The sequence below is a fragment of the Aedes aegypti genome, chromosome 2 (assembly GCF_002204515.2).
Source record: "Aedes aegypti strain LVP_AGWG chromosome 2, AaegL5.0 Primary Assembly, whole genome shotgun sequence".
Lineage (NCBI taxonomy): Eukaryota > Metazoa > Arthropoda > Insecta > Diptera > Culicidae > Aedes > Aedes aegypti.
The window spans coordinates 196,459,206-196,482,312 of NC_035108.1; the positions used below are offsets into that span (position 1 = coordinate 196,459,206).

Below are 23,107 nucleotides of genomic sequence, written 5' to 3' on the forward strand. Positions count from 1 at the left end.
TCCTTATAATTAGGCTTAGGTGCACTACAATTAGCAAACATTATCCTACTAATTTAGCTACTTTCTTCCTTAGTTAAAGTAGGCTTTGCTTAAGTTTACCGCTTTGTTTCGCTTCGGGTCTTTTTGAGTGTGTTGGTTTACGCGTGTTTTGATAGTCTTTCATACAAACCCGAAGTGTAAACAAACAAACGAGCTTGCATCACTTGATCCCCCGTTTAACAGGCGATTCATTTTTGACGAATGGTTAACGAAAAACCTATAAATAGTACACATTTATATCTACTGAACGAAAACAGCTTTCACACTAATACCAACGCAGACACTGTCGACGCTGGTTGCTACATTCGCTCACTCATGCACTTCTACAATCATTCCTCTCTTTCTCTCGCTTCGTGCAACACTCTCCCGATCTTGTTTCTCTACTTTCGCCGATGAAAACGATTGTTGGTTTGCTGTTCCTTCTGGCGGATGTAGTCGGCGCACTTGCGAGCCCTGGTCCGAACGACCCGCACCAAGCCGTGGATGCGTAGCGAGTGACTTACGTTCCGGCGCCAGCGGGCTGATCCAGTGCGGGCACCTCGCCGACCGCTTCCGGACCCAGTTAGACTAGCACTGCTACTGGTAGTGGTGGCATCATTGAAGGCTCCTGTACCTCCGGCACTTTCTTCATTGGTTGCGTTGCTACTGTAGTACAGCGGACAACCGTACAGCTCCTGACACTGGGCACAGGGCTGTGGCTGTTGTCCGTTGGACTGCTCATCCGACTGCGCAGGTGATGGTGAATGATGCTGGCATTGTTCTTGCTCCCGTACGAGATTCGAGTACGCATGGAAGTATAGACGGTTCTGTGCTGTTAGGTTGATGTGGTAGGACTTGTTGTAGAACTGAGAGGCAGCTGCTGCTGTAGCCGACGAAGCGCTTATACTGAATGGAGCCTGCTGCAGGTTGAGGGATACGGAACTTCCTAAACGCTGTCGATTGTCTACGTTGACATCCAAGGTGTTGTTGTTGTTAATGCTGGTCGTCGAGCGAGTTGTGTTCAACCGGGACCTGGATGATGACGTGTTCAACAGCTTATCTTCGCTGGTGTTTTGATTGATGTTGCGATAGGTTTGATTGTAGCTGCCCAGAAAAATGGATGAAGATGACGTAGACGATGGCGACGAAAGGTTTTGGCTGAGATTGACCGAGTTCCTCGTGAGGTTCGTTTGCTTTTCGAATCGTTTTAAATCCGGAGATATTATGGAATACACATTCGGTGGTGTAGTGCTGGTCGATAGCGTTGAAGTAAAAATGTTCCTTTGCTTCAGTTCCAGTTTGTTTCCAGCGGAACACGACAGTGCCACAGAGTTGTTCAAACGTTCTTCGCTCTTACTCATGCTATTTTTTCGGCTACTCTTTGGTGTATCACTGGTTTTGATCAGATAGTCGCAGTTATCTACCGTGCATATATCGTAATTACTATGGTCTAAAAAATGATTTGTGCAACAGTTTTCGACTATTTCACTCTCATGATGGAAAATTATTGCATTCGCTTCGTCGTCATTCTCCGCTCGCCAAATAGAAACAGTTTTGAAATCGGACGATGCTGATGGCGATGATTTCTTGAGCAATTCTTCTATCTTACAGCTGGATGAACTACTTTGAATAGCAGCTGGTATTGGTGGCAACGGTTGTTCTTGGATACAATTCGGGCTATAGTCATTGTCGCTGCTGTCGTCGCGACGCCTTTCACTAGCCGTCTCGCTTACGTCTGCTCCACCTGATTCCGTTCCACTTCGGCCGCGACCACTGCTTCCGGCATCTACCAAACTCGATATTGAACTGATTCTGGATTTGTTGGATTTGTTTTCGTCCAGACCGGCTAGAAAATTCCATTTGATTCTCGACGGAGAGTGGAATACTTCTGGAATGTTAACGTCGATATCGTCGAACTCATAATCGTTGGCCGCAATTTCGGACAGTTGGCCAATATTTTCAATCGTTATTTTGGACGGTGTAAGAATCATCTGACTGCCCGAATTGCCGTTTTTTGCCCCTCGTTCGCCGACTAGTTGCAGCTGTCGCTGCGTGGTGGATGTTGTAGTGCTGGTCGTTGTTGATTCACCCGGTTGATCACTGGATGTACTCTCAATGATCGACAGGATGGAACCGGTTATGCTAGCGTCTTGTTGGCTGTCATTGTAGTCGCTACCGTCACCTGGTTGTAGCGGTGGCAATGGTAGCGGCTGCAGTCTTGACTTTGGCCCCATCATGTGCCGTTTCTCATCCTCTTTTTGTTTCATTTCTAGTGCTGTTTGTATCTGCGTTTGGGCCTGTATCTGTCGTATGTTTTCTCCACTTATGGAGCAGTAGGAGTTTTCGCTTTCGTCGGCTGTAGTATAGTAGCTGCATTGAAATCGTGCTGGATTGATGTTAAAGTTAGAAATGGTGGCATTTGAACCGCTATCGTGTAGAAATGATGGTGATTCGTGACCTCCTCGACCCCGATAAGTCTGCTGCGAATGATGAGAATGGTGAGAGCAACAGCTGACACCACTAAGCGGAGTGGCCCGCTTAGAACGACTTCCGCCACTTCTTGGAGTGCTTCGATTGCTTTTGTGGCTGACACGAGATGTGCAGCTTACGTTCGACGGTCTTCGAGACACACTTCGGTTTACGACGAAGAACTGTTGAATCTCCTCGTCGTCGTCCGTAGTGGTCAGATTTCCTCTAGAGCAATGGCAGTTCTCGACGTACATCGTCGAAGCACTTTCCGGATGGCGTTCGTCTTCGGTGCAGGTTGCCGTGGTACCAGCGGCTTCCTCTTCTGGTGTTTCCTCATCATCTGTTCTCGTTTGCCTAGCGTGGCAGCTCGTGCTGCTAGCGCTACTCGTTTGACGACGGTGACGGTGATGGTGATGGTGATGGCTATGACCTGAACTGCTAGCAGTTTCACTGCGCAGACTGGTCCTGCTTCTACTCAAGCTGTCACATTTCCGAGTTGTTCCCGGAGTAGTGTTGCGGCTGCTGCCGCTGCACGGTGCATGATGGTGGTGCTTCGATGAGATTGATGATGTTCTACCGTCGTTGATGGCCGTTTGTTCCTCGTCGTCTCCGTCGTGCTCGATGCTGACGTATTGCGAGTTGGCAAACGAGTTAGGGGTCAAGGCGGTGCTCTTCAGTCAAGGCCCTGTGTTCTGGCAGACAGGTACTTGCTGATGATGGTGATGGGGCGCACAGGTAGCAGTTCGCATTTGAGTGTTTCTTGCGTTTTCGGAACAACGCTCGGATGCAGCTGCATATCCGTAAGTAAAGGAATGGAAGATTAAAAAAAAAAGAAATGTAAGCGAACTTCTTTGGTATATATTTCAAGAGTAGTTTATTCTAGAATGGACGAATAACGAGCATATCCAACTGTGCATGCATTTAAAAAGTATGGTTATAATGGCTATCTAGTCGATTGTAAATATTCATGCTTCATCAAAAAACCTTCGGTATGTTTTTGAGAATAATTTGATTCTACAAAAGTTCTACTGAGCAATGAACGACATCTATGAAACGAGTTGAGTATTTTGATAGTGGAATGGTTTGTAACCCTAATGTGATTGTGTTTTGTAGCAGTACTGTGTAGAGTTTTGTAGTGTAGAGTGTAAAGAAACTGAAAATTTACTGTTTTATTCGTGTCATTCAACGCCCAATTTAAAAGTTGCATCTTACCAGGCTTTAGACAAACCTTTCCAGTGTTGATGATTTTGAATCATTTATCCTCAATGTAGAATTTAAACTGTTGAGAGTGTATTGTGTAGATCAGTGGTTTTCATATTTATCTATTTTCCATTGCTTCAAGGAACTTTGATGTATGATTTGCGATCAGTTCTAAGATTGCAGCACCTGGCACGCTGATCATAATGTGCCTCCAAGTAAACAAGCATTCGAGGCGAATAGTAATGTCTGCGTATTCTGTGCACCATCGGCTGGTTTTAGTGGGTCGTCGGTGATGCGGCACCCCTACATTCCCTGAGTTACTTTCTCAGGAATCTGGTTGCAAATTGCTCCATTGTAAAAAAATACAGAAAATCTTCCTCTAGGTCTATGGCACAATTCTGAGATAAGCTCGCTCAAAAATGAGTTCTCCAAAACGTGAACTGTCAAAAATACACCATGAACTACCATCATGGACCGATGCACGAGTTCACTATGGACCAATGCACGAGTTCATTATTTGACGTTTGAAAGGTGTCGTGTTATTTATGTGACTATGGAAACGAGTGCAAAAATACAAAAATATCATGAAATAAATCAAGCAGTCTGAAGCTGGGCGGTAGGAGATGCTAGACCAGAATTGTTGTTTGTCCATAAAAAAATACATTCTTACTTCCAAATCATGATGGTTTTCCATTGTGCTTGCGAGATTCAAATATTTTTTCCTTATTTAAAATCATTATTGAATAAGTTCAAATTAAAGGCGACACGTACACTTGTAATCGGTTTTATAATATCTCTGTTTTTCGACAAGGGTGCATATTTCAAGGATGTGTTATTCTAAGCAACCATCTCTCTGTATAATAGCTTCCTTTTTTTAATACACCATCTTGATTGGACCATGATTTCTCAATTTTTCGACGATGACCGGTATTGGGTGCTATCCGGTACTGGGCATCTTCCCTACCTTTCGAATAAGCCATAGAGAGTTTCAATTAGACGTGTATGGACAGAAAGAAGTTTGGGTTAATATGAAAATATACTATTGATAAGTGAAGATTAACAATGAAGTACCCTTTGTACATGACAATTGTTTTCTCAAATCAACTACGAATTATAGAAACAAAAAAATGGTACACAATAAAAAATTGTCGTAAATTTAAATTTATTTTTATGCACATATTTGGAGCATCAAAATAAAGTTAAGTGCCAACGATCAATCACTTATTTCTCAACCGAATGCACTTTAAATTTATTCTATCATGCACCATCAAACATTCAAGCACATTTTGTTGAACATTGAACAATATGCTGTAACAATAGATGAATTTGGTGTATGTTTACTATAGATTGCAGTTTACACCACGTTGATATTTAAATATGTTTATCTGTATACAGTAAGCTTGCTCACATTACTAGAATTACTGGCTTTTGGTCCAGTAGGTATTACTGAAAAACAAACACATAATAGCATGGATGTTCTTTCTGTGGCTAAAACAACTTCTGGTAATATTTTGGTTGGAAACTAGTAAATCATAGCCACATTGGTCCACGGAACGAAATTAAGTGGAAATAATTAATAACTTGAAAAATATAAGAAATAGGGTTTTGGTGTCTTCTGAACAATTGTTTGTCTGGTCAAGGCGCGTTATATGCCAAAGTGTCCTAAGTGCCAAATTGCATAGCTTTTGAAATTCACTCTCAAACTTTTTTATTTCAAAATGTTCTTCAGTACTGAAGATTATAGAAAATATGAAAACATTGTAGAACATCATTTTTTTCTATATCTGATAGTTTTAGAGATATAGGTCACTTTAGAACTTTATGGTAAAACATCGGTTTTTCCTCAATACTGACGAAAATATCAATTTTTCAGGCCCACTATGTTCTGAGCAGTTTTAGATATGAGCAAAATACACATTTCCTCTGAAGACGTTATACCTCTTAAATTTTCATATAAGCGTTTTTGTAGTTTTTTCATCCACTTTTCCCAGCGTAACATTTTTAAACGGCGCAAGTGAAATCAAAAACTTTTCCCGCTTCTTGAATGAGCATGTCTTGAAGTGTATTTCTTCAATAAATGTGATCTAAATTATCCCTTTATTTTACTTAGAAAACAGATTTTTTCAACTTCTTGAGATTCTAATTTAATTACAGCCGAACATTTTGTGATACATACATTAGTGATGAATCATTCTTAGCATGAACAAGATGTTTGTAGTTGTTTATCCTGCCATTTTTTTTATTAATATCGGCAATAATAACAGAAACGTTCGTTCTTTGTCATAAAATACCGTCAATGGAAGCAAAACTCGACGAATATAATCGAGATACAGTTAACTGTCCCTTACTGGATATCCTGTACCTCGATATTTACCGTAACTCGAAGGAACGCGCGGTCCTTTCAACCAGCATACTTTGATCCCTTTGTAAGTCGATACCTCTCACACTCGATGTTCCCTAACTCGATGCGATCTGTTTCAATTTCCTATGCAAGTTCACCTCTAACTCGATATTTCCATGAAAATTTTCAGATCTTCTCCAAATGTTAATAAATTTCATAAATTTGATAATTTATAATCATAATAAAATAGTAAAATGGAGGTTGGCATGTCATTTCAGGGTGATAAAATTTTGAAAATAGGATCAAGTTTCTAAATGTACTAAAAATTTATTATCTTTCACATTCAATTTACTATTTTTAATGTACTTTGTCGAAATAATGAAAATTTCAAAAATTTGAAATTGTGTGTTCTGTATCTTGACTCCTCCCTAACTCGATGGTCCCTTCAATATCAAGTTAAGGAGCGTTAACTGTATTTAAAGAAGTCTTGTCAATATCAATTGAATCTTGCACTAAAGTATGGCCCATAAAAAATGCGAAAATCGTCATATCATGTTTTACGGTAGTTTTTACATATAAAATGTGTACGAAACATAAATATTATTCATTACTTATATTGTTTAATTTATTTAGGCTCAGTGTTTTGCCTTGGACATGATTTTTATCTATTACTTTCACCTTACCGCAATAGAGGGATTCCACGGAGGCATGCAAGTCGATTCTGATCGACCATTTCAAAAATATCTGAAACTTTGCACAGTTTTTCAGTTCCATCTTAATCGTCATTTTCCGATATCAAATCTTCAAGTTGAGTGACGACTAACTTTTCAAAAGGGTGTATGTGAAAATGGTTCAAAAATATTCAAAAAGCTGCACAGCAAAAACGGTTCGTTCGATTGTTAGACAACTAAAGAAACAAAGTTAGACAACTAAATAAAGATTCCAAAAAAAATACATACAGTAAAAAAAAATTTTTTTTGCATTAAAAAACATCATTTTTGTCACAAAAACTCAAATATCTCAAAACCCTATCGGAATACCAACGTAATTTTTTGAGGGAAAACGGTGCATTATATTAGCTATCTACCATAAAAATTTGGTGATGGTAAGCCAATAAACAAAAAAGTTATGACATTTCAAATATTCCACAAATTTGACACTTTGTGAAAAAATTTTTTTTTTCATTGTTAATTTTTTTAGGACCGCACTTTGTTGCTGAATTTTTTGTTAAGGGTACCACATGAGGTTAACAAGTTGTTTTCATGATATTTTATTTAATTATTCATAACTATTATAGCATCTATTAGAAAGTTAGACGCGATCCAGTGTTGTGATCTAAAGTCTTGATAGTGTCATATTTTTTATTGTACGTAACTGAAGAAAAATTCTCTCAATAATGTTGAAACCTTTTGATAAAAGAAACCTTTAAGAAATCTTATATTGAAGACAAAAGCTACAAAAAAAGTTTTCTATACAGGTATACGACTAGTTTACCTGCAAAAAGTTTACCTCGTAGAGAACAAGGCGGGTCTATACCCAGGTGATCTAGTATACGTAAAGCAGGTCGGTTTTCTCGGCGCTGGTTTTCTCCACAAAGTTAAAATCTGATTACACCTGGGTATAGACCCGCCTTGGTAGAGAATAGACTTTGTTAATCATATTTGGGAGAAAGCGAGTAACTTCAACAACATCAAAAACATGATAGGTACATACCATGAACATACTCACGAAAAAGCTAAAAATATACTACCACTATGGTTATAAAAGATTTAATTGTAAAATTTTTCTTCAGTCAAGCAAACGACACCAAACTAGTCAGTAAAAACTTAAAAGTGATTTTGTTTATTAAAATCTAACGAGCAACATGAGTAGTCGCTTTCTCAACTGTTGCAGGCCGTTTGCAGAAAAAAAGTGTTCGAAAAAGCTACGAAATCTCACCGAAAGCACCATAGATAAACTGAAAGCGGCTGGTTATGCTCCAATGTCTACATTGAATACAAATTTACGCATTTGTACGTCCTGCCGTTTAAACGTTGACAAACGGGCAATCGGTACATCATCGGTGGATCAGGTTGCAGGAAGTTCGAAAACAACACCAACTGAGGAATTACTAGATGCACCGACAACAACTGAGGAGTTACCAGAAGTACCAAGTGCAGATAGTCTTGCCACGGTACCATCAGCGACATCTGTTTCAACAAATCAATCAGAAGATGAGTGCATCCAGAAGGTCAATATCGAACGCTTCAACGAAGGGATAGCTGGAATAAAAGTGACGCCGATTAAATTGACGAAGATGGGTTACGTCAATTATCCCGAGAAAAAATACCGTGAAATCAACGAAGCTGTACGAAGAAACCTCTTCAAATTAGGACCTGAGGATGTGGAAAATACAGACTACGATGAGGTAATTATGAATATGAAGGAAAGGTTCTCGAATCTAGCCACGACAAGGAAAGAAAAATTATTGATTTTGTCGATGCTGCCAAGCTCGTGGTCTATTCAAGACGCCATTGATGAGTTCAAAACCAATAGAAATACAGCAAAAGAGGCAAAACAATTCAAAAATAACTGTCTTGCAACCAAAAATGCTAGGTCGAGTACTTCATTAACAGATGAGACAAAAGAAAAAATAATTCAATATTTTGAAGACGATGAAGTAAGTAGAGCTATTCCTGGCCAAAAAGATTATGTATCTTTTGATGGAAAGCGTCAAGCAATCCAAAAACGATTAATGATGACTACTTTGAAAGAAGCGTATACACGCTTCAAGGAAATTAACGAAAATATTAAGGTAGGTTTTTCTTCATTTGCAAGCCTTCGTCCAAGGCAATCCAAGCTTCTATCCAATTCAGGAACACATAATGTTTGTGTGTGCACAACACACGAAAATATTAACCTAATCTTACATAGTTTGAAAAGAATCAATTTATCAAAGGATATTAAAATGTTAACTGGTAGTCTTTTGTGTGAAAATACAACATCAAATTGCTATCTACGATCTTGTTCGGATTGTCCAGATTCTTCATCATTGGAAAATACTTTATTCGCTGAGTTTGAAGAAAATTATATTGATCAGTTATCATTTGAGCAATGGGTGACCACGGATAGGTGTGACCTAGAAACTATTGTAAAACCTGTAGATGAGTTTGTGTCATTTTTTTGCTTGAAATTAGAAAGTTTAATTCCTCACGACTTTATTAAAACAGAGCAATCCCGCTTTTTAAAAAATACGAAAAATACATTACAAGATGGTGAATTTTTAGTCATTTGTGATTTTTCTGAAAACTATAGCTTTGTATTGCAAGATGAAGTGCAGTCCCATCACTGGAACGTACAACAAGCTACAATTCATCCATTCGTTATTTATTTCAATGGAAGTACGCAAATTGAACATTTTAGTTTTATTGTAAATTCCGAAGATTTAAGACACGACTCAGTATCTGTAAATTTGTTCATTGCCAAAATGATTAACTTTTTACGCGTTGATAAGGATAAAAAAATCAGAATGATATATTTCATGTCTGATGGAGCAGCATCGCAGTACAAAAACCGTAAGAATTTTTCGAGCCTATGTCAATTTAAATCAAAGTACGGAATTGATGCAGAATGGCATTTCTTTGCTACGTCACATGGCAAAGGTCCTTGTGATGCTATTAGAGGAACCATAAAGCGCATGGCCACAAGAGCAAGTTTAGCCAAAGAACGTGAGCATCCAATTAAAACTGCAAAAGAACTATTTGATTGGGCGAATCGCAGAAAAGAAGAAGATTTAACAAAATTATCATTTTGTTTTACTACTACTGAAGAGTACGAATTAACGGCATCAGAGCTCAGCGAGCAATATAATAACGCGAAAACGATCCAAGGAACTCAAAAATTTCACTGTTTCATTCCATTGTCAGAAAATAAAATTAAAGCAAAACTATACTCGAACTGTACTGATAATGATGCAAAAGTGTTCGATATTGTAAAAAATTGAATAACAATAAATAAATAAATAAGTATTAATAAAATGTTTTCATGATCTCATAACGCATACCCAAATCCAAAACTTTTAAAGTTTATATATAACATTTAGAAACTCATCGATCATACTCTAAAAAAAATATCCTGGTAAAAAAAAAATTATTTTCGTGTAATCTGTTAATTCATTTTAATTTATACATATATACATATACATATAATATTTATACATATACATAATATTTATACATATAATATACATAATACTAATGAATACATGAAAACGACTTGTTTAATTCACGCAAGGCCCTTAACAATAAAATCAGCAACAAACTGCGGTTCCCGTAATAATTTACACTGAAAAAAATTTTTTTTTCTACTAAATGTGAAAATTGTGACATGTTTGAAATGTCATAACTTTTTTGTTTATTGGTTTACCATCACCAAATTTGTATGGTAGATAGCTAATATAATGGACCGTTTTTCCTCAAAAAATTACGTTGGTATCTCGATAGGGTTTTGAGATATTTGAGTTTTTGTGAAAAAATGATGTTTTTTAATGCAAAAAAAAATTTTTTTTTACTGTATGTATTTTTTTTGGAATCTTTATTTAGTTGTCTAACTTTGTTGCTTTAGTTGTCTAACAATCGAACGAACCGTTTTTGCTGTGCAGCTTTTTGAATATTTTTGAACCATTTTCACATACACCCTTTTGAAAAGTTAGTCGTCACTCAACTTGAAGATTTGATATCGGAAAATGACGATTTAGATGGAACTGGAAAACTGTGCAAAGTTTCAGCTCAATAGAAAAAAATGAATTAAAAAATTTACCAAATTTTGGTGCTGTTGCTTGGAATCACTCAATAGATAAAAATCATGTCCAAGGCAAAAAACTGAGCCTAAATAAATTAAACAATACAAGTAATGAATAATATTTATGTTTCGTACACATTTTTATCTATTACTTTCACCTTACCAGAGAGGAATTCGGGTGAAGAACTAGCCATATGTTAATGTGCTAAAATTCACCTTAATAAAGAAACAAAAAAAAAAGAGAGGAATTGGAAGCATACCTTCAAATTTTATCATGCGGACGTCTAGTTCAATATTTGTGGGATGAAAGCTTCTTAAACATCAACGATGGCGTGAGATTTTTCACAGGCCTTGTCTCCAGTATACGCCCATATCAAATGATAGAATTGATTCATACCTAGGTAATTGGAGACTTAAACATATTTTCGAAAAAACGGCACATTTTAGAGAGCTTTGATTGAAGCTTCATATAAGTGTGATAAGCGGCTCCGTTTTGCTCAAAACCTATGAGCTGGTATTGATATAAGTTGTATCTAACCGAAGGAACTAAAATTTACAACAATAAAGTGTAATTTTTTAAGGTGGAAAGTTTATCACCAGAGTATACGACAATCAAACGCTGTTTGAATTTAACGAATCAGTATTTTATTGATAAATGATCGTGATTGTACAAATTATTGCGCACTTCCCCGTCATACGGTGGATGGTCACACAATTTGCAGGGTATAAAACTGCACGTTCGCATCAGATCATTCCGATTCATTCGCTGCACTTGTTCCTTGAATTACAAAGAATAAGCGCAGCGAATGCACTATTAGGATTAGATGGCACACACGGTATGTATGTCACATTTCGAAGGAGCGTGCAAATGCAATATCCACAATTTGGACCGCATTTGCAGCATTACCATGAAACTTAATGTTAACACAATTCCATAATGAAAAGTCAAGGTAATTAAAAGGCCGAACTTATCTGTAAAGTTAAATTATTACCTACCGTAAGGACGCCATTCACCGCCCATGCTTCATTCACCGCTCATTGAATTATTTAGAAAAATCTGAACAAATCTGAAGTTTTCGCAATGGAAGTTATTAATATGTAAAAATGCTGCTAAATGAGCGGTGAATGGCGTGCTTACGGTATATCAATAATAAATTGGCATCTACGAACTTATTGTTCATGCTAAGAATGATTCATTTTTTATGAATGTATCACATGAATCGACTGAAAATGAATTAGAATCTCAAGAAGTTGAAGTTTTCTAAGTAAAATTAAGGGATAATTCAGATCACATTTATTGAAGAAAATCGAAAAATACTATCGCCAAAGTTTCTTAAAATACAGAAGCGGGAAAAGTTTTTGATTTCACTTGCGCCAGTTTGAAATGTTACGCTTTTTTTTTTTGTTGGGGGTTGAAACTACTGCGTCCAATATTTAGAACTATTGTAGTAACATGTTACGCTTAGAAAAGTGGATGAAAAAACTACAAAAACGCTTATATATTTTCATATGAAAATTTTAGAGGTATGACGTCTTCATAGGATCTGGGCTCAGATAGCCGTAGCGGTAAACGCGCAGCTATTCAGCAAGACCAAGCTGAGGGTCGTGGGTCTGAATTCCACCGGTCGAGGATCTTTTCAGGTTGAAAATTTTCTCGACTTCCCAGGGCATAGAGTATCTTCGTACCTGCCACACGATATGCGCATGCAAAAATGGTCATTGGCATAGTAAGCTCTCAGTTAATAACTGTGGAAGTGCTCATAAGAACACCAAGCTGAGAAGCAGGCTCTGTCCCAGTGGGGACGTAACGCCAGAAAAGAAGAAGAAGACGTCTTCAGAGGAAATGTGTCTAAAACTCTTCAGAACATAGTAGGCCTGAAAAATTGATATTTTTGTTAGTATTGAGGAAAACCCGATTTTTGACAATAAAGTTCTAAAGTTACCTATATCTCTAAAACTATCAGACATAGAAAAAATGATGTTCTACAATGTTTTCATATTTTCTATAATCTTCAATATTGTAGAACATTTTGTTGCGCTATCTCTTGAAATAAAAAAAGTTTGAGAGTGAATTTCGAAAGCCATACACTTTGGCGCTTAGGACAGTGTTGGTTCTAAAGATCTTCTAGACCTCAATTATAAGAGTTTGGAAGTATTGCATAGAACTTTGGGTTGTTTCTATATAGACTGTAGGCCAAAACTATTTTACCATCTAAAGTCATATTTATGAATTTTGTTTTATAAGTTTTCGAGACAAACTTTTGAATAGGGCCATTTAGCGATATAATACGCCTTGTTACCAATGATGCATGTAGGTTACTTATGCGAAAACCATTGTAATTATTAGTGCATACACAGTGAATATGAATGAACAAAAAACTTTTTGTGAGATTCAATTATCCCCTGAAATAATCCGTAGCTGTTCTGCCCATAACGCATATTTGTCACATTCGCCATTTTTGACAATTTCGAGTTAATGCCGTGGAAAGTCATCGAATCATAAATATTTTCGATACATTTTGTAAAAAAACCGTGAGATTGTTCCAGAAAACTTGAAAAAATATCAAGTTGTTTCGTCACATTGCTAATTGTAACCACATGTTACTTCAAATTATAAGATGACATTTGGATTCATATATTTTAAATTTGAGCGAGAAAATATCTCTAGTAGTCTCGTCAAGAATAACGTTTCCGAAAAAAAAAATCTACCTTTTTCAGTAAGAAGCAGTCATTTTGAAGTTATTGTACAAGTAATTCATTGTTGCGTAACATTGAAAACCTAAATTTCCTAATACCGAGCGAATAGCGTTAACTGCATGCAACTTCAAAGGAAATTGGTGAAATTGGACCCATTTTTGTTATTTTAAAACTCTGTATTCTGCTGAATCTTCTAGAGCTATACCATGCTTTTGTGGTTAGTCATATTAGATACTTTAATTAATATAAATCACCGGAATTGAAAACCACTGTCTGTAGATGTGTATGTGTTTGTTCACTGTTCTGTGGTCGTTTGTATTCTTGTAACACTGCAGTCCTCATTCAGCAGCTTTAATTTTCGCTCCTATTTCCGGCGGAACAGTTGTAGATACGTGCATACTTACAGCAAACCGAAAAATTAATCATAATCTGACACAGTCGACACGAAAGGGATCGCCCATAAGGTGAAAACGAGGAAAAACTCATTACAATGCCTGGAGTTTGGAGGCTTTGGGTGGTGGACGCCTCGCCTCATGATATGGTCATCCCGAAAGCGGCCATTATTTTAATATTACACATATCTCACAATCGGCGGCCGCAGCTTGGCAGCATTCCACATTATTGGGGCCCCACATGCCGGGAAACGCTCCCAGAAGGGGTTCCATGCGGTCAACCACTTGACCCCACCGTGCAGCTTGATTACGTTTAAGCAATAAATCGAACATAATTAAAACTGAAAACAGCCACGCGTTCGGTCGGCTCGATTCTGCCTGTTGTATTGTTATTATTCTGCGGAAAATCAAATAGGGTACCGTAAGTTCGGGTGAAATTGACCATCGATTTTTTACTAATAGAGCACAAATATCAATGTAACCTGTAGTAAATGAACGCTGTTTGTCTCAACTATTGTCGGATTATGTGTTGTGAAATTCTACGTGTTAAAGAATGTGTATTTCTATGGAAAAATGTAAAATTCCAAAATCATGTTCAGTGTTGTATTGACAGTCATCTTTAAACTTCCAATTATGAATCAGGGTTTGATCATGGTATCAGTGTGAGAGTTTGGCAGGTTCTGCAAAACGAAAATAAAAAAGAAGATAATTTAACGTTTTTTCAGGTTAATTATCAGAACTCTAAGTTTTAAAGACTTCCTGTAAGAGCTGGTGTTTCTCAAGGCAGCATTTTGGGACTAATATTATACAATATTTTTACATCAGACTTACCTGAGCTAACTCAGGGATGTCAAAGATCTTTGTTTGCGGATGACATTATGTACCCGAGGAGGATAGAATAACTCGCAATAACTTATGCATACCATATTTTGGTATCATACCATAATTAGGTATTGTTAGTTGTCAATACCTCATTTTGGTATTATAATGCTATTTGAAAAAAAAATGTTTAAAACAATTAAAAATACTTAATTTTGGTATTCGCTGGAGGTATTGAACTATTATTGAAAAAAATCACTTTAATATGAAAATCCATCACGTATTATTTAGGTATTACAATACCTGATCTAATTATCAGCTTGGTATTTGTAGAATACGCAGAAGGTATTATTTGAGGTATTTTACCTCTTATGCAGGACTCATTCATACCTCATTCAGGTTGTAAGTATTGGAAATTTCCTGCTATGGAATACCTCAATACTGAATACCAAAGTAGTTATTTTCTTCTGCTCGGGTATCCAGTTGCAGTTGAGAAACCACGAAAAAAGATCAATTTCACCCGTAAATACGGTACTCTGTGCAGACCCCTGGCGAGTATTTTCTGCATCGCAGGTGTCGGAGGTTTGTGGTTTCGGTGGGTTTCGATTATGTTATTTTTTTTCTCGATTGTTTGTTTCTTGGCAATCATTGGCCTATTGTGTATGTGTGTGTTGCACATTGATTGGGATTCGATTTGCACCTTTGGACCGAAGAATTACCATTTGCGGCTTATTTACATGTGTGGCGTACCGCAAGACTCTTATGATTAAAATGGGGATTATTTTTTGCTAATTGACTATTGAAGATAATATCATAGAATATATGTTTGCACCTCTTTCGGGAGGCATTTGGCTTGTTTGACATATTGTTTGGAAATTAAAGATAGGGACAAGTAAGCATTCATTTATTATGGCGATGCCTTCGAGTGCCATAGTTTGTCGGAAGGATCATCGTTTGTAGTTTATTGATCAATTTTCTATAAAAAACACGTTTAAAATAAAATAAGATTTTGAGCGTTTATTTTCTCGGTTTTTTTTTTTGCAGTAGTTCAAAAATTCATGATTCTAGAAATTTCTGTTTCTATTTCAAATTCAACATTTCTATCATTTTAATTTTCAATTTTATACGTATAATATTTTGGTACACAATCTTGGATGTGTTGTTGCGTGATGAAGTCAGGTCTCAAATAAGCTTTGTTATCCAAACCAAGACGTTCATTGGAATATTTATTTGAAGTTGGACTACCTTAGATTTTAGTTAGTTACTAGCTGTTACTAGCATTCACATCTTTATCTGTCAGGTACGAAGATACTTCAAGCTCTGAAAATCGAGATAATTTCCAGCCCAAAAAGATCCTAGACCGGTGGGATTCAAACCCATGCCCCTCTGGCTAAAAAGCTGCGCGTTTATCGCTATTGCTAACTGGGTCTCACAAACATTGCACAGTGGGAAAAAGCTAGCAAACCGACGAAGAATTTTGTATCTTGTGAATGCAACGCGTAGTCTTTGATAAAAAAAAACCTGTTACTTATGTAAAATTGTCTAAGGAATTGAATGAAGGTAGTTCTGATGGCCGAAAGAATTGTTATCATGCTCATTTTATCCAAATATCCCATTTTTATTAGGTTTGGTTTTTGATAGTTTTTTTTCACAGGAATTGAAACTGGCCGCACCGATCGTCATCATGCCTATTTTACCCAAATGCCCCATTATAACATAAGACTATACGTGCGATTAGTTTCATTTCCAGCACTCATTTCCTCAGACTGTTATTACTTAGAGATCGTTTATGTAGTTTACCTGTTTCTATAAAAGTGAATATTAGAGGTCCTTTCAGAAATCTGATCATATGGGGAATTTTGGTAAAATGAGCATGACATTGATCGGTGGGGTCAATTAAAAATCCTGCACTTACTTTCCTAGGCTGTTGTCGTTTTGAAAACTTTATTTTAATTCCCCGGATATCCTTCCAGACACTCCTGCTAGAATTACTCTAGGGATGCTCTCAAGGATTTAACCAGGGATTTCTTCAGGGATTCTCCTAAGTGTTTTTGTAGGAATTCCTTCATGAAATCGTACAGGATGTTTTTGATTTTTTGTCTAAAAGTTCCCTTATGGATCGCTCCAGGAATCTCTTTAGGGATTCTTCCAGGAGTATCCTAAGAGAAAGGAGTTCCTGGAACAATTCTTGGAGGAACTCCTGGAGGAATTCGTGGGGTAATTTATGGTGAAATTCCTGGAGAAACTAAAGGGGGAATCTCTGGAGGAATTTCTAGGAGTATTCTAGAAAGAATCCTCGGAGAAATTTTTGGAGACCCGGAAGGAATCTCTGGAGCAGTTTCTGAGAGACTCCCTGGAGGACTCTGAGGACTGAGGACTGAGAGACTCTCTTCTGAGAGCATCCCTTGAAAATTAGCTGAAAATATCCTCGGGGTAATTCCTGTAATGATTATCTTGGAAGCATCCCTGGGAGAATTCTTGAAAGAATCTCTTGAGAAATCCTTCAAGGAATTCGTTAACTGCCATTTCTTGTAGAATACCTGTAGAGATCTCCATGGAGTAATATTTGGAAGAGTTTCTCTAGGAATCTCTGAAAGATTATTGGGAGGAATTGCTTGAAGAATTCCTGGAAGAATCCCAAGTAACATTGGTAGCTGCATAACAGCTTATTCAGCTTAAATGCTGTTTATACAGCCTCTATTCAGCAAAATAGACTGTTATTCAGCTACCAATGCTATCTGGGACAATGTTTGGAAAAAATCTTGTAAAAGATTCCAGGTGGAATCTCAGAAAATATTTTACAGGAGGAATCACTGGAAGCAACCCTGAATGAAGTTCTTTAGAAACTGCATGTAAAATCTCTGCCTGTGGAGATTTTCCTGGAGGAATCTTTAGAGGAGTCTGTGGAGGAGTCCATTAAAGAATATCTGGAAGAATTGCTTAGAGAATCCTTGGAGAAATCTTAAGTAACAATGGTAGCTGAATATCTGCCTATTCAGATAAAATGCTGTTTACACAGTCTTTTTTCAGCTGAATAGACTGTTATTCAGCTACCAATGTTACCTTAAGAAATCCTTGGAGGAATCCATGGAGTTATCTTTGGAAAAAATCCTGGAAAAGTTTATTTAGGAATCCTTGGAAAAATTCTAGGAGGAATCCCAGTAAATATTTTACAGGAGTAATATATGGAGGTATCACTGGAGGAGTTCATGAAAGAACTTCTTAAGAAACTCCATGTGAAATCTCGGTAGAGGTCTTCCTGGAAAAATCCTTGGAATAATACCTGGAGAAACTTCTGGCAGAATTCCTGGAGGAATCAAAGAAGGTGCTCCTGGAGCCCTATCGAAACCGGTCTAAAAAATCTGGTAGCGATCAACAGTTCTTCCAGGAGCAATTCCCAAAGGAATTTCTGGAACTATTCTTGAAGGAATCCCTAGAGAAATTCAAGGAGGAATCTCTGGAGGAATTTCTAGAAGAATTTTTAGAGGAATCCCCGGAGGAACTTTCGGTGGCCCATGAAGAATCGCTGGACAAGTTTCTGAGAGACTCCTTGGAGCATTAGCTGAAAACATCCTTGAAGTAATTCCTGTAGTAATTTCTTTGGAAGTATCCCTGGGAGAATTCTTGGGGGAATCTCTTGCGGAGTTTGTAATGTTTTATGAAATACCTACGGGAATTCCTGCTGGAATCCTTCCTGGAAGAAATCTCCGGAGTATCTTCTGGAGGAACCTATTTTTCTATCTTCGTTAACGAAACTTTCAGCCCTGTGCTAGCTCATCTCGGGACCAATGTCTTTATTTCCCTTTCGAAGAAAGTCATCACTATAACAATTGCGTCATAAGTGACTATCTTGGGGATGGGATTCAATCCCAGCTCCTCGGTGTGAGAAGTGTGTGTTCTAACCACTACATCAGGTCCGTCCCCTCACTGGAGGAACCTAAAATCTACCTGGGAAAATTATTGGAACTTTTCTTGGAGGCATCCATGAAGGAATTTCTGGAGAAATCACTTGAGAAGTATTTGAAGTATAATCTTAGAAGAGATTGTTCTAGTGTAACTCTAGGAGGAATTACTGGAGTAAGCCTTGGAGAGATTTTGAAGAATCCTTGTAAAGATTTTCCTGGAGGAATCATTAATGGAGTCTTCGGAGGAGTCTCGGAAAGAATTGCTGAATCTTTGGAGGAGTCTCTGGAGAAATCTCTGAAGGAATATCGGGGAAATTGCTTGGAGAATTCTTGGGGAAATCCCATGATAGTTGAATAACAGCTTATTCAGCTAAAATGATGTTCATGCCTCTATTTAGCTGAATAGACTGTTATTCAGCTACCAATGTTACTTTGGATTTCTGGAGGAATCCCTAGAGGAACCCTTGAAACCTGGAAAAGCTTTTTTAGGCATCCTTGGAGAAATTCCCGGAGGAATCCCAGTAAATTATTTACAGGAGGAAATCACATGTGCAATTCCTAGAGGATATATATATATATATATATATATATATATATATATATATATATATATATATATATATATATATATATATATATATATATATATATATAGTCCCTGTAGAGATTTTCCTGGAAGAATCCTTGTAACACTCCCTATAGAAACTTCTGACAAAAATCCTGGTCTAAAAAGGCAGAAACAGGTCTAAAAATCTGGTAGCTATCAAAAGTTCGTCCTGGAGCAAAAGGAATCTATGGCAAAATTTCTACTGAAAACTCTGGAGAAATTGCTGTACGAATTATCCTGGAGAAATTTCTGGTAAAATCCTTGGAGGAATCTTCAATGCAATTCCTCAAAAATTCTGTGGAAAAATCATTGAAGCATTTTATGGAGATAATTCTGGAGGAACTCTTAAAGAAATTTCTGGAGGGTTTCTTGAAACAATTCCTGGACGTTACCCAAGTATCCAGTGAACACGATAATGCGGCATTTTAACAGCATTATATGCACGTATAGGGTTGTCATTGGATGCTTCACAGCTTTGTATACGCTTAGAATGCCTTTATAATTCCAGGAAAGGCAAAATAGCGTGCCATTATAATGCAAAGATATAACCGTGCTTCTCGCCACCGCTAATACCAATATTAGACCATGTGAGTAACGTCATTTGTGTTCGCCCGATATTCGGGGAAAATGTTTTATTCTTTCGCACACGGGCATTTTTTTAAATTATCGGACAGGTTTGGGCCGGAGGTTCTCCGATTTGTATAAAATTTTCACCAGAGGTAGAGCTGGAGGATATATGACCAAAAGTGAAATTCAAAAAAAATATAGTGGCCTATTTTCCCGGAAAACTCTAGATGAATTTTCACGATTTCCCTATATACCTCAAACTTTAAAAATTCATATCTCCTGAACTACGCTTTGTAGAACAAAAGTTTTTTAGTAAAATCGTAAGAAAATTTTCAGCAATCCACTAAAAATATAAAAAGAAAAACATTTCCCAGAAAATTTTTCACCATGGAGAAAATTGTCGGAAAAATAGCGAAAAAACTATTGTCTGTATCATGAAAAATTTTCAAAAAAATATTTTTTGTTTCATTAATCCATACTCTAACTTTCGTCCATAGACGCCAAAGTGGTATCTTTTACCGTTTAGGCGCCAGAACTGAAAAACCGATGACCACCCGCCCGCTTCCCATAGGAAAATGTGTTCTATTGTGGGCATCATAACCGTGCGCTGAAGGCGGCAGTAATTTACACGCATTGTAAGTGTAATGCAATAAACCATCCTTCCCTTTACAGTCAGAAGAAGCTTTTCGTCAATTGGAGCACTCTCCATTGGTCTGTTGGGTGTTTTATGAGTCCTTTATCAGCAATGTTATTTGGTATTAAAGCTAATAACCTCTATGGGAACCGCACGGGAAGTTCTTGCAAAAATCAATCATTATGCTAACGTTTGAAGGATGAAATCACAAGATCCACTTTCTTTGAAAACTTATCAATATTTTTTAAATATGTTGTTTCAGCCAAGACGATTTTCCTTCGTTGTGTCTTTTACGATTCAACGGACGATAAATCAAACGAACGACTTTCACTTCAACTGATTTACTACCACTGAGATGCAGCATACCTACTCAGTGGGGATACAAGAGAAACTACATTCTTACAAGTGCGTTTTTATATAGGCGCACAATACAGACAGACAAAACATACAATAATTATTCATTACGCGCGTTCGCTTCGCAATACAGTTTGGCACGCTGTTGTGCTGGCGCCAACTGTAGAGGATGCACGCTGACTGGCAGTGGATTATTCCACAGCAGCCATCAATGGAACAATAGATATCGTCCCTGAGTGTTATACAGTTGATTAGTATTATATACATGCAAATACTATACTGTATTCTTCTAAGCTACAATTAGAATTTATATCAGATATGTTTCCTTTGTATAGGAAACAAAACAGAAAATTTATGCTTGCGCTTTTAGTTTATTATCTAATCATTTGATAAATTGACCATAATTGAAAAAAGCAAGTGAATTACAATTAGCACTTGATGTATGCATAAACATCCTTTTTGCTTGGCAACTACTTGATACTGAGGGTCAGTACCAATGTGATTACCAATATTATTTAATATAAGCATTTCTTTCAATTAAAGACTGTTAGTCTCGATGGTAAAGGTTGCGAACAAAGGACATACAAAACACCCAACAGACCAATGGAGAGTGCTCCGATAGGCTAATATTTTCAAAGCTGAACGATCACTTCGACATCTGGTGGCTAGTAGGAGAACCGTCATAAAAAAGGTTGGGTTGAGAACGCATCGTGTGCAGCATAGGAAAGAGCACACATATTACACTTTTTCTCGCAATAGTTATGTTGTAGACGATCAGAGAGCATTGAAAAACATGATAAACATTTTTCCTTCGAAAATGTACAGATCCGGTCAGTGCTCATGTACGATTAGTGGGATAAAATTGAAAAATTGGTGTTTGGCTACATAGGTTATAAACTTCCGGATTCTTTGTTTGTGGTTAAATTTGTTATGAAATCACGCGTATCGCAAGAACAAAGGGTCGAAATGATTATGCCAATGGAAAATAGTTTAATAATTCATTGATTATGAGCTAATTTTAGGGTCAAAAAATTGAATTTTGGACGTAAACAAACATTTTCAATGACATTTCTCTCCTTCTTCCCTAGCGACCTCTATGATGGTAGCACATTAATTTTGCCTATTGACGAAAAGCTTCTTCTGACTGGAAAGAGAAGGATGGGTTACTGCGTTACACTTACAATGCGTGTAAATTATTGCCGCCGTTAGCGCACGGTTATGAGGCCCACAATAGAACACATTTTCCTAAGGGAAGCGCGCGGGTGGTCATCGGGTTTTCAGTTCTGGCGCCTAAACGGTAAAAGATACCACTTTGGCGTCTATGGACGAAAAATAGAATATGGATTATTGAAACAAAAAATATTTTTTTGAAAATTTTTCATGATACAGACGATAGTTTTTTCGCTATTTTTCCGACAATTTTCTCCATGGTGAAAAATTTTCTGGGAAATGTTTTTCTTTTTATATTTTTAGTGGATTGCTGAGAAAATTTCCTTTCGATTTTACTAAAAAACTTTTGTTCTACGATGCATAGTTCAGGACATATGAATTTTTAAAATTTGAGGTTTATAGGAAAATCGTGAAAATTCGTCTAGAGTTTTCCGGGAAAATAGGCCACAATGATTTTTTTAAATTTCACTTTTGGTCATATATCCACGAGCTCTACCTCTGGTGAAAATTTCATACAAATCAGAGAACCTCCGGCCCAAACCTGTCCGATAATTAAAAAAAATCCCCACACGCAACCGAGAGCTTTCACGTACGCGGCTAAGCAGAAATTATTCAGAATACTTTTCATGATACAGAAACCATTACTTCTAACGTTTTTCGTAGTCATTACGATGATTGCCACATTTGATCCATGCTATATGGTGGTTCTACATTCCTCATTTACGTCTCGAACCTGGGACATCCGTAATGTTGGATTGTTGATTGTTGAAGGCCACAGATTGTGCGATTGTGGTAGTGAGAAGATTTATGTTTTTCTCACTCTTACTACTACATGCAAACACTAAGCACGTGGTCTTCTTTTGCTTCTTTTTCTTAGCATTACGTCTTCACTGGGGCAGAGTGTTGGTGACAAAAAAAAATGTTCAAAGACAAAACGTCAAATGCCGAAGCGTTGAAAGGACAGAACGTTTAAGAGAAAAACTACGAAAGAACAAAACGTCGAAGACAATGAAATAAAGGAAACGAAATTTCTTGAAAGAATAATTTATTCGAAAGAATAAATAATTCATAATGTGCAAAACGTTATTCATAGCATATTTAATCGATATTTAATCGAAAAAAAAGGAGTCTGGCAAACAATTTTGGAAGTACACC

The 23,107-nt window shown here is 37.1% G+C and overlaps 2 protein-coding genes across 25 annotated transcripts in view; both read right to left on the reverse strand.

Annotated features, from left to right (window-relative positions):
- Positions 1-419: 419 nt before the first annotated feature.
- On the reverse strand, positions 420-2,741 carry LOC5578847 (serine-rich adhesin for platelets). The gene has a single exon (XM_021839545.1). The coding sequence runs from the start codon at positions 2,739-2,741 to the stop codon at positions 420-422; it is 2,322 nt and encodes a 773-aa protein (XP_021695237.1).
- Positions 2,742-3,153: 412 nt separating this feature from the next.
- Positions 3,154-23,107, reverse strand: part of LOC5575494 (glucose transporter type 1) — an 816,694-nt gene continuing 796,740 nt past the window's right edge. For 23 of the 24 annotated variants that reach the window (XM_021843626.1, XM_021843625.1, XM_021843624.1 and 20 more), the window contains one exon: positions 3,154-3,277. In XM_021843626.1, the coding sequence (XP_021699318.1) occupies positions 3,165-3,277 (113 nt within the window). In that variant the 3' untranslated portion in view covers positions 3,154-3,164. The remainder of the gene's footprint in view (positions 3,278-23,107) is intronic. The other variant, XR_002500247.1, reaches the window with a different exon arrangement.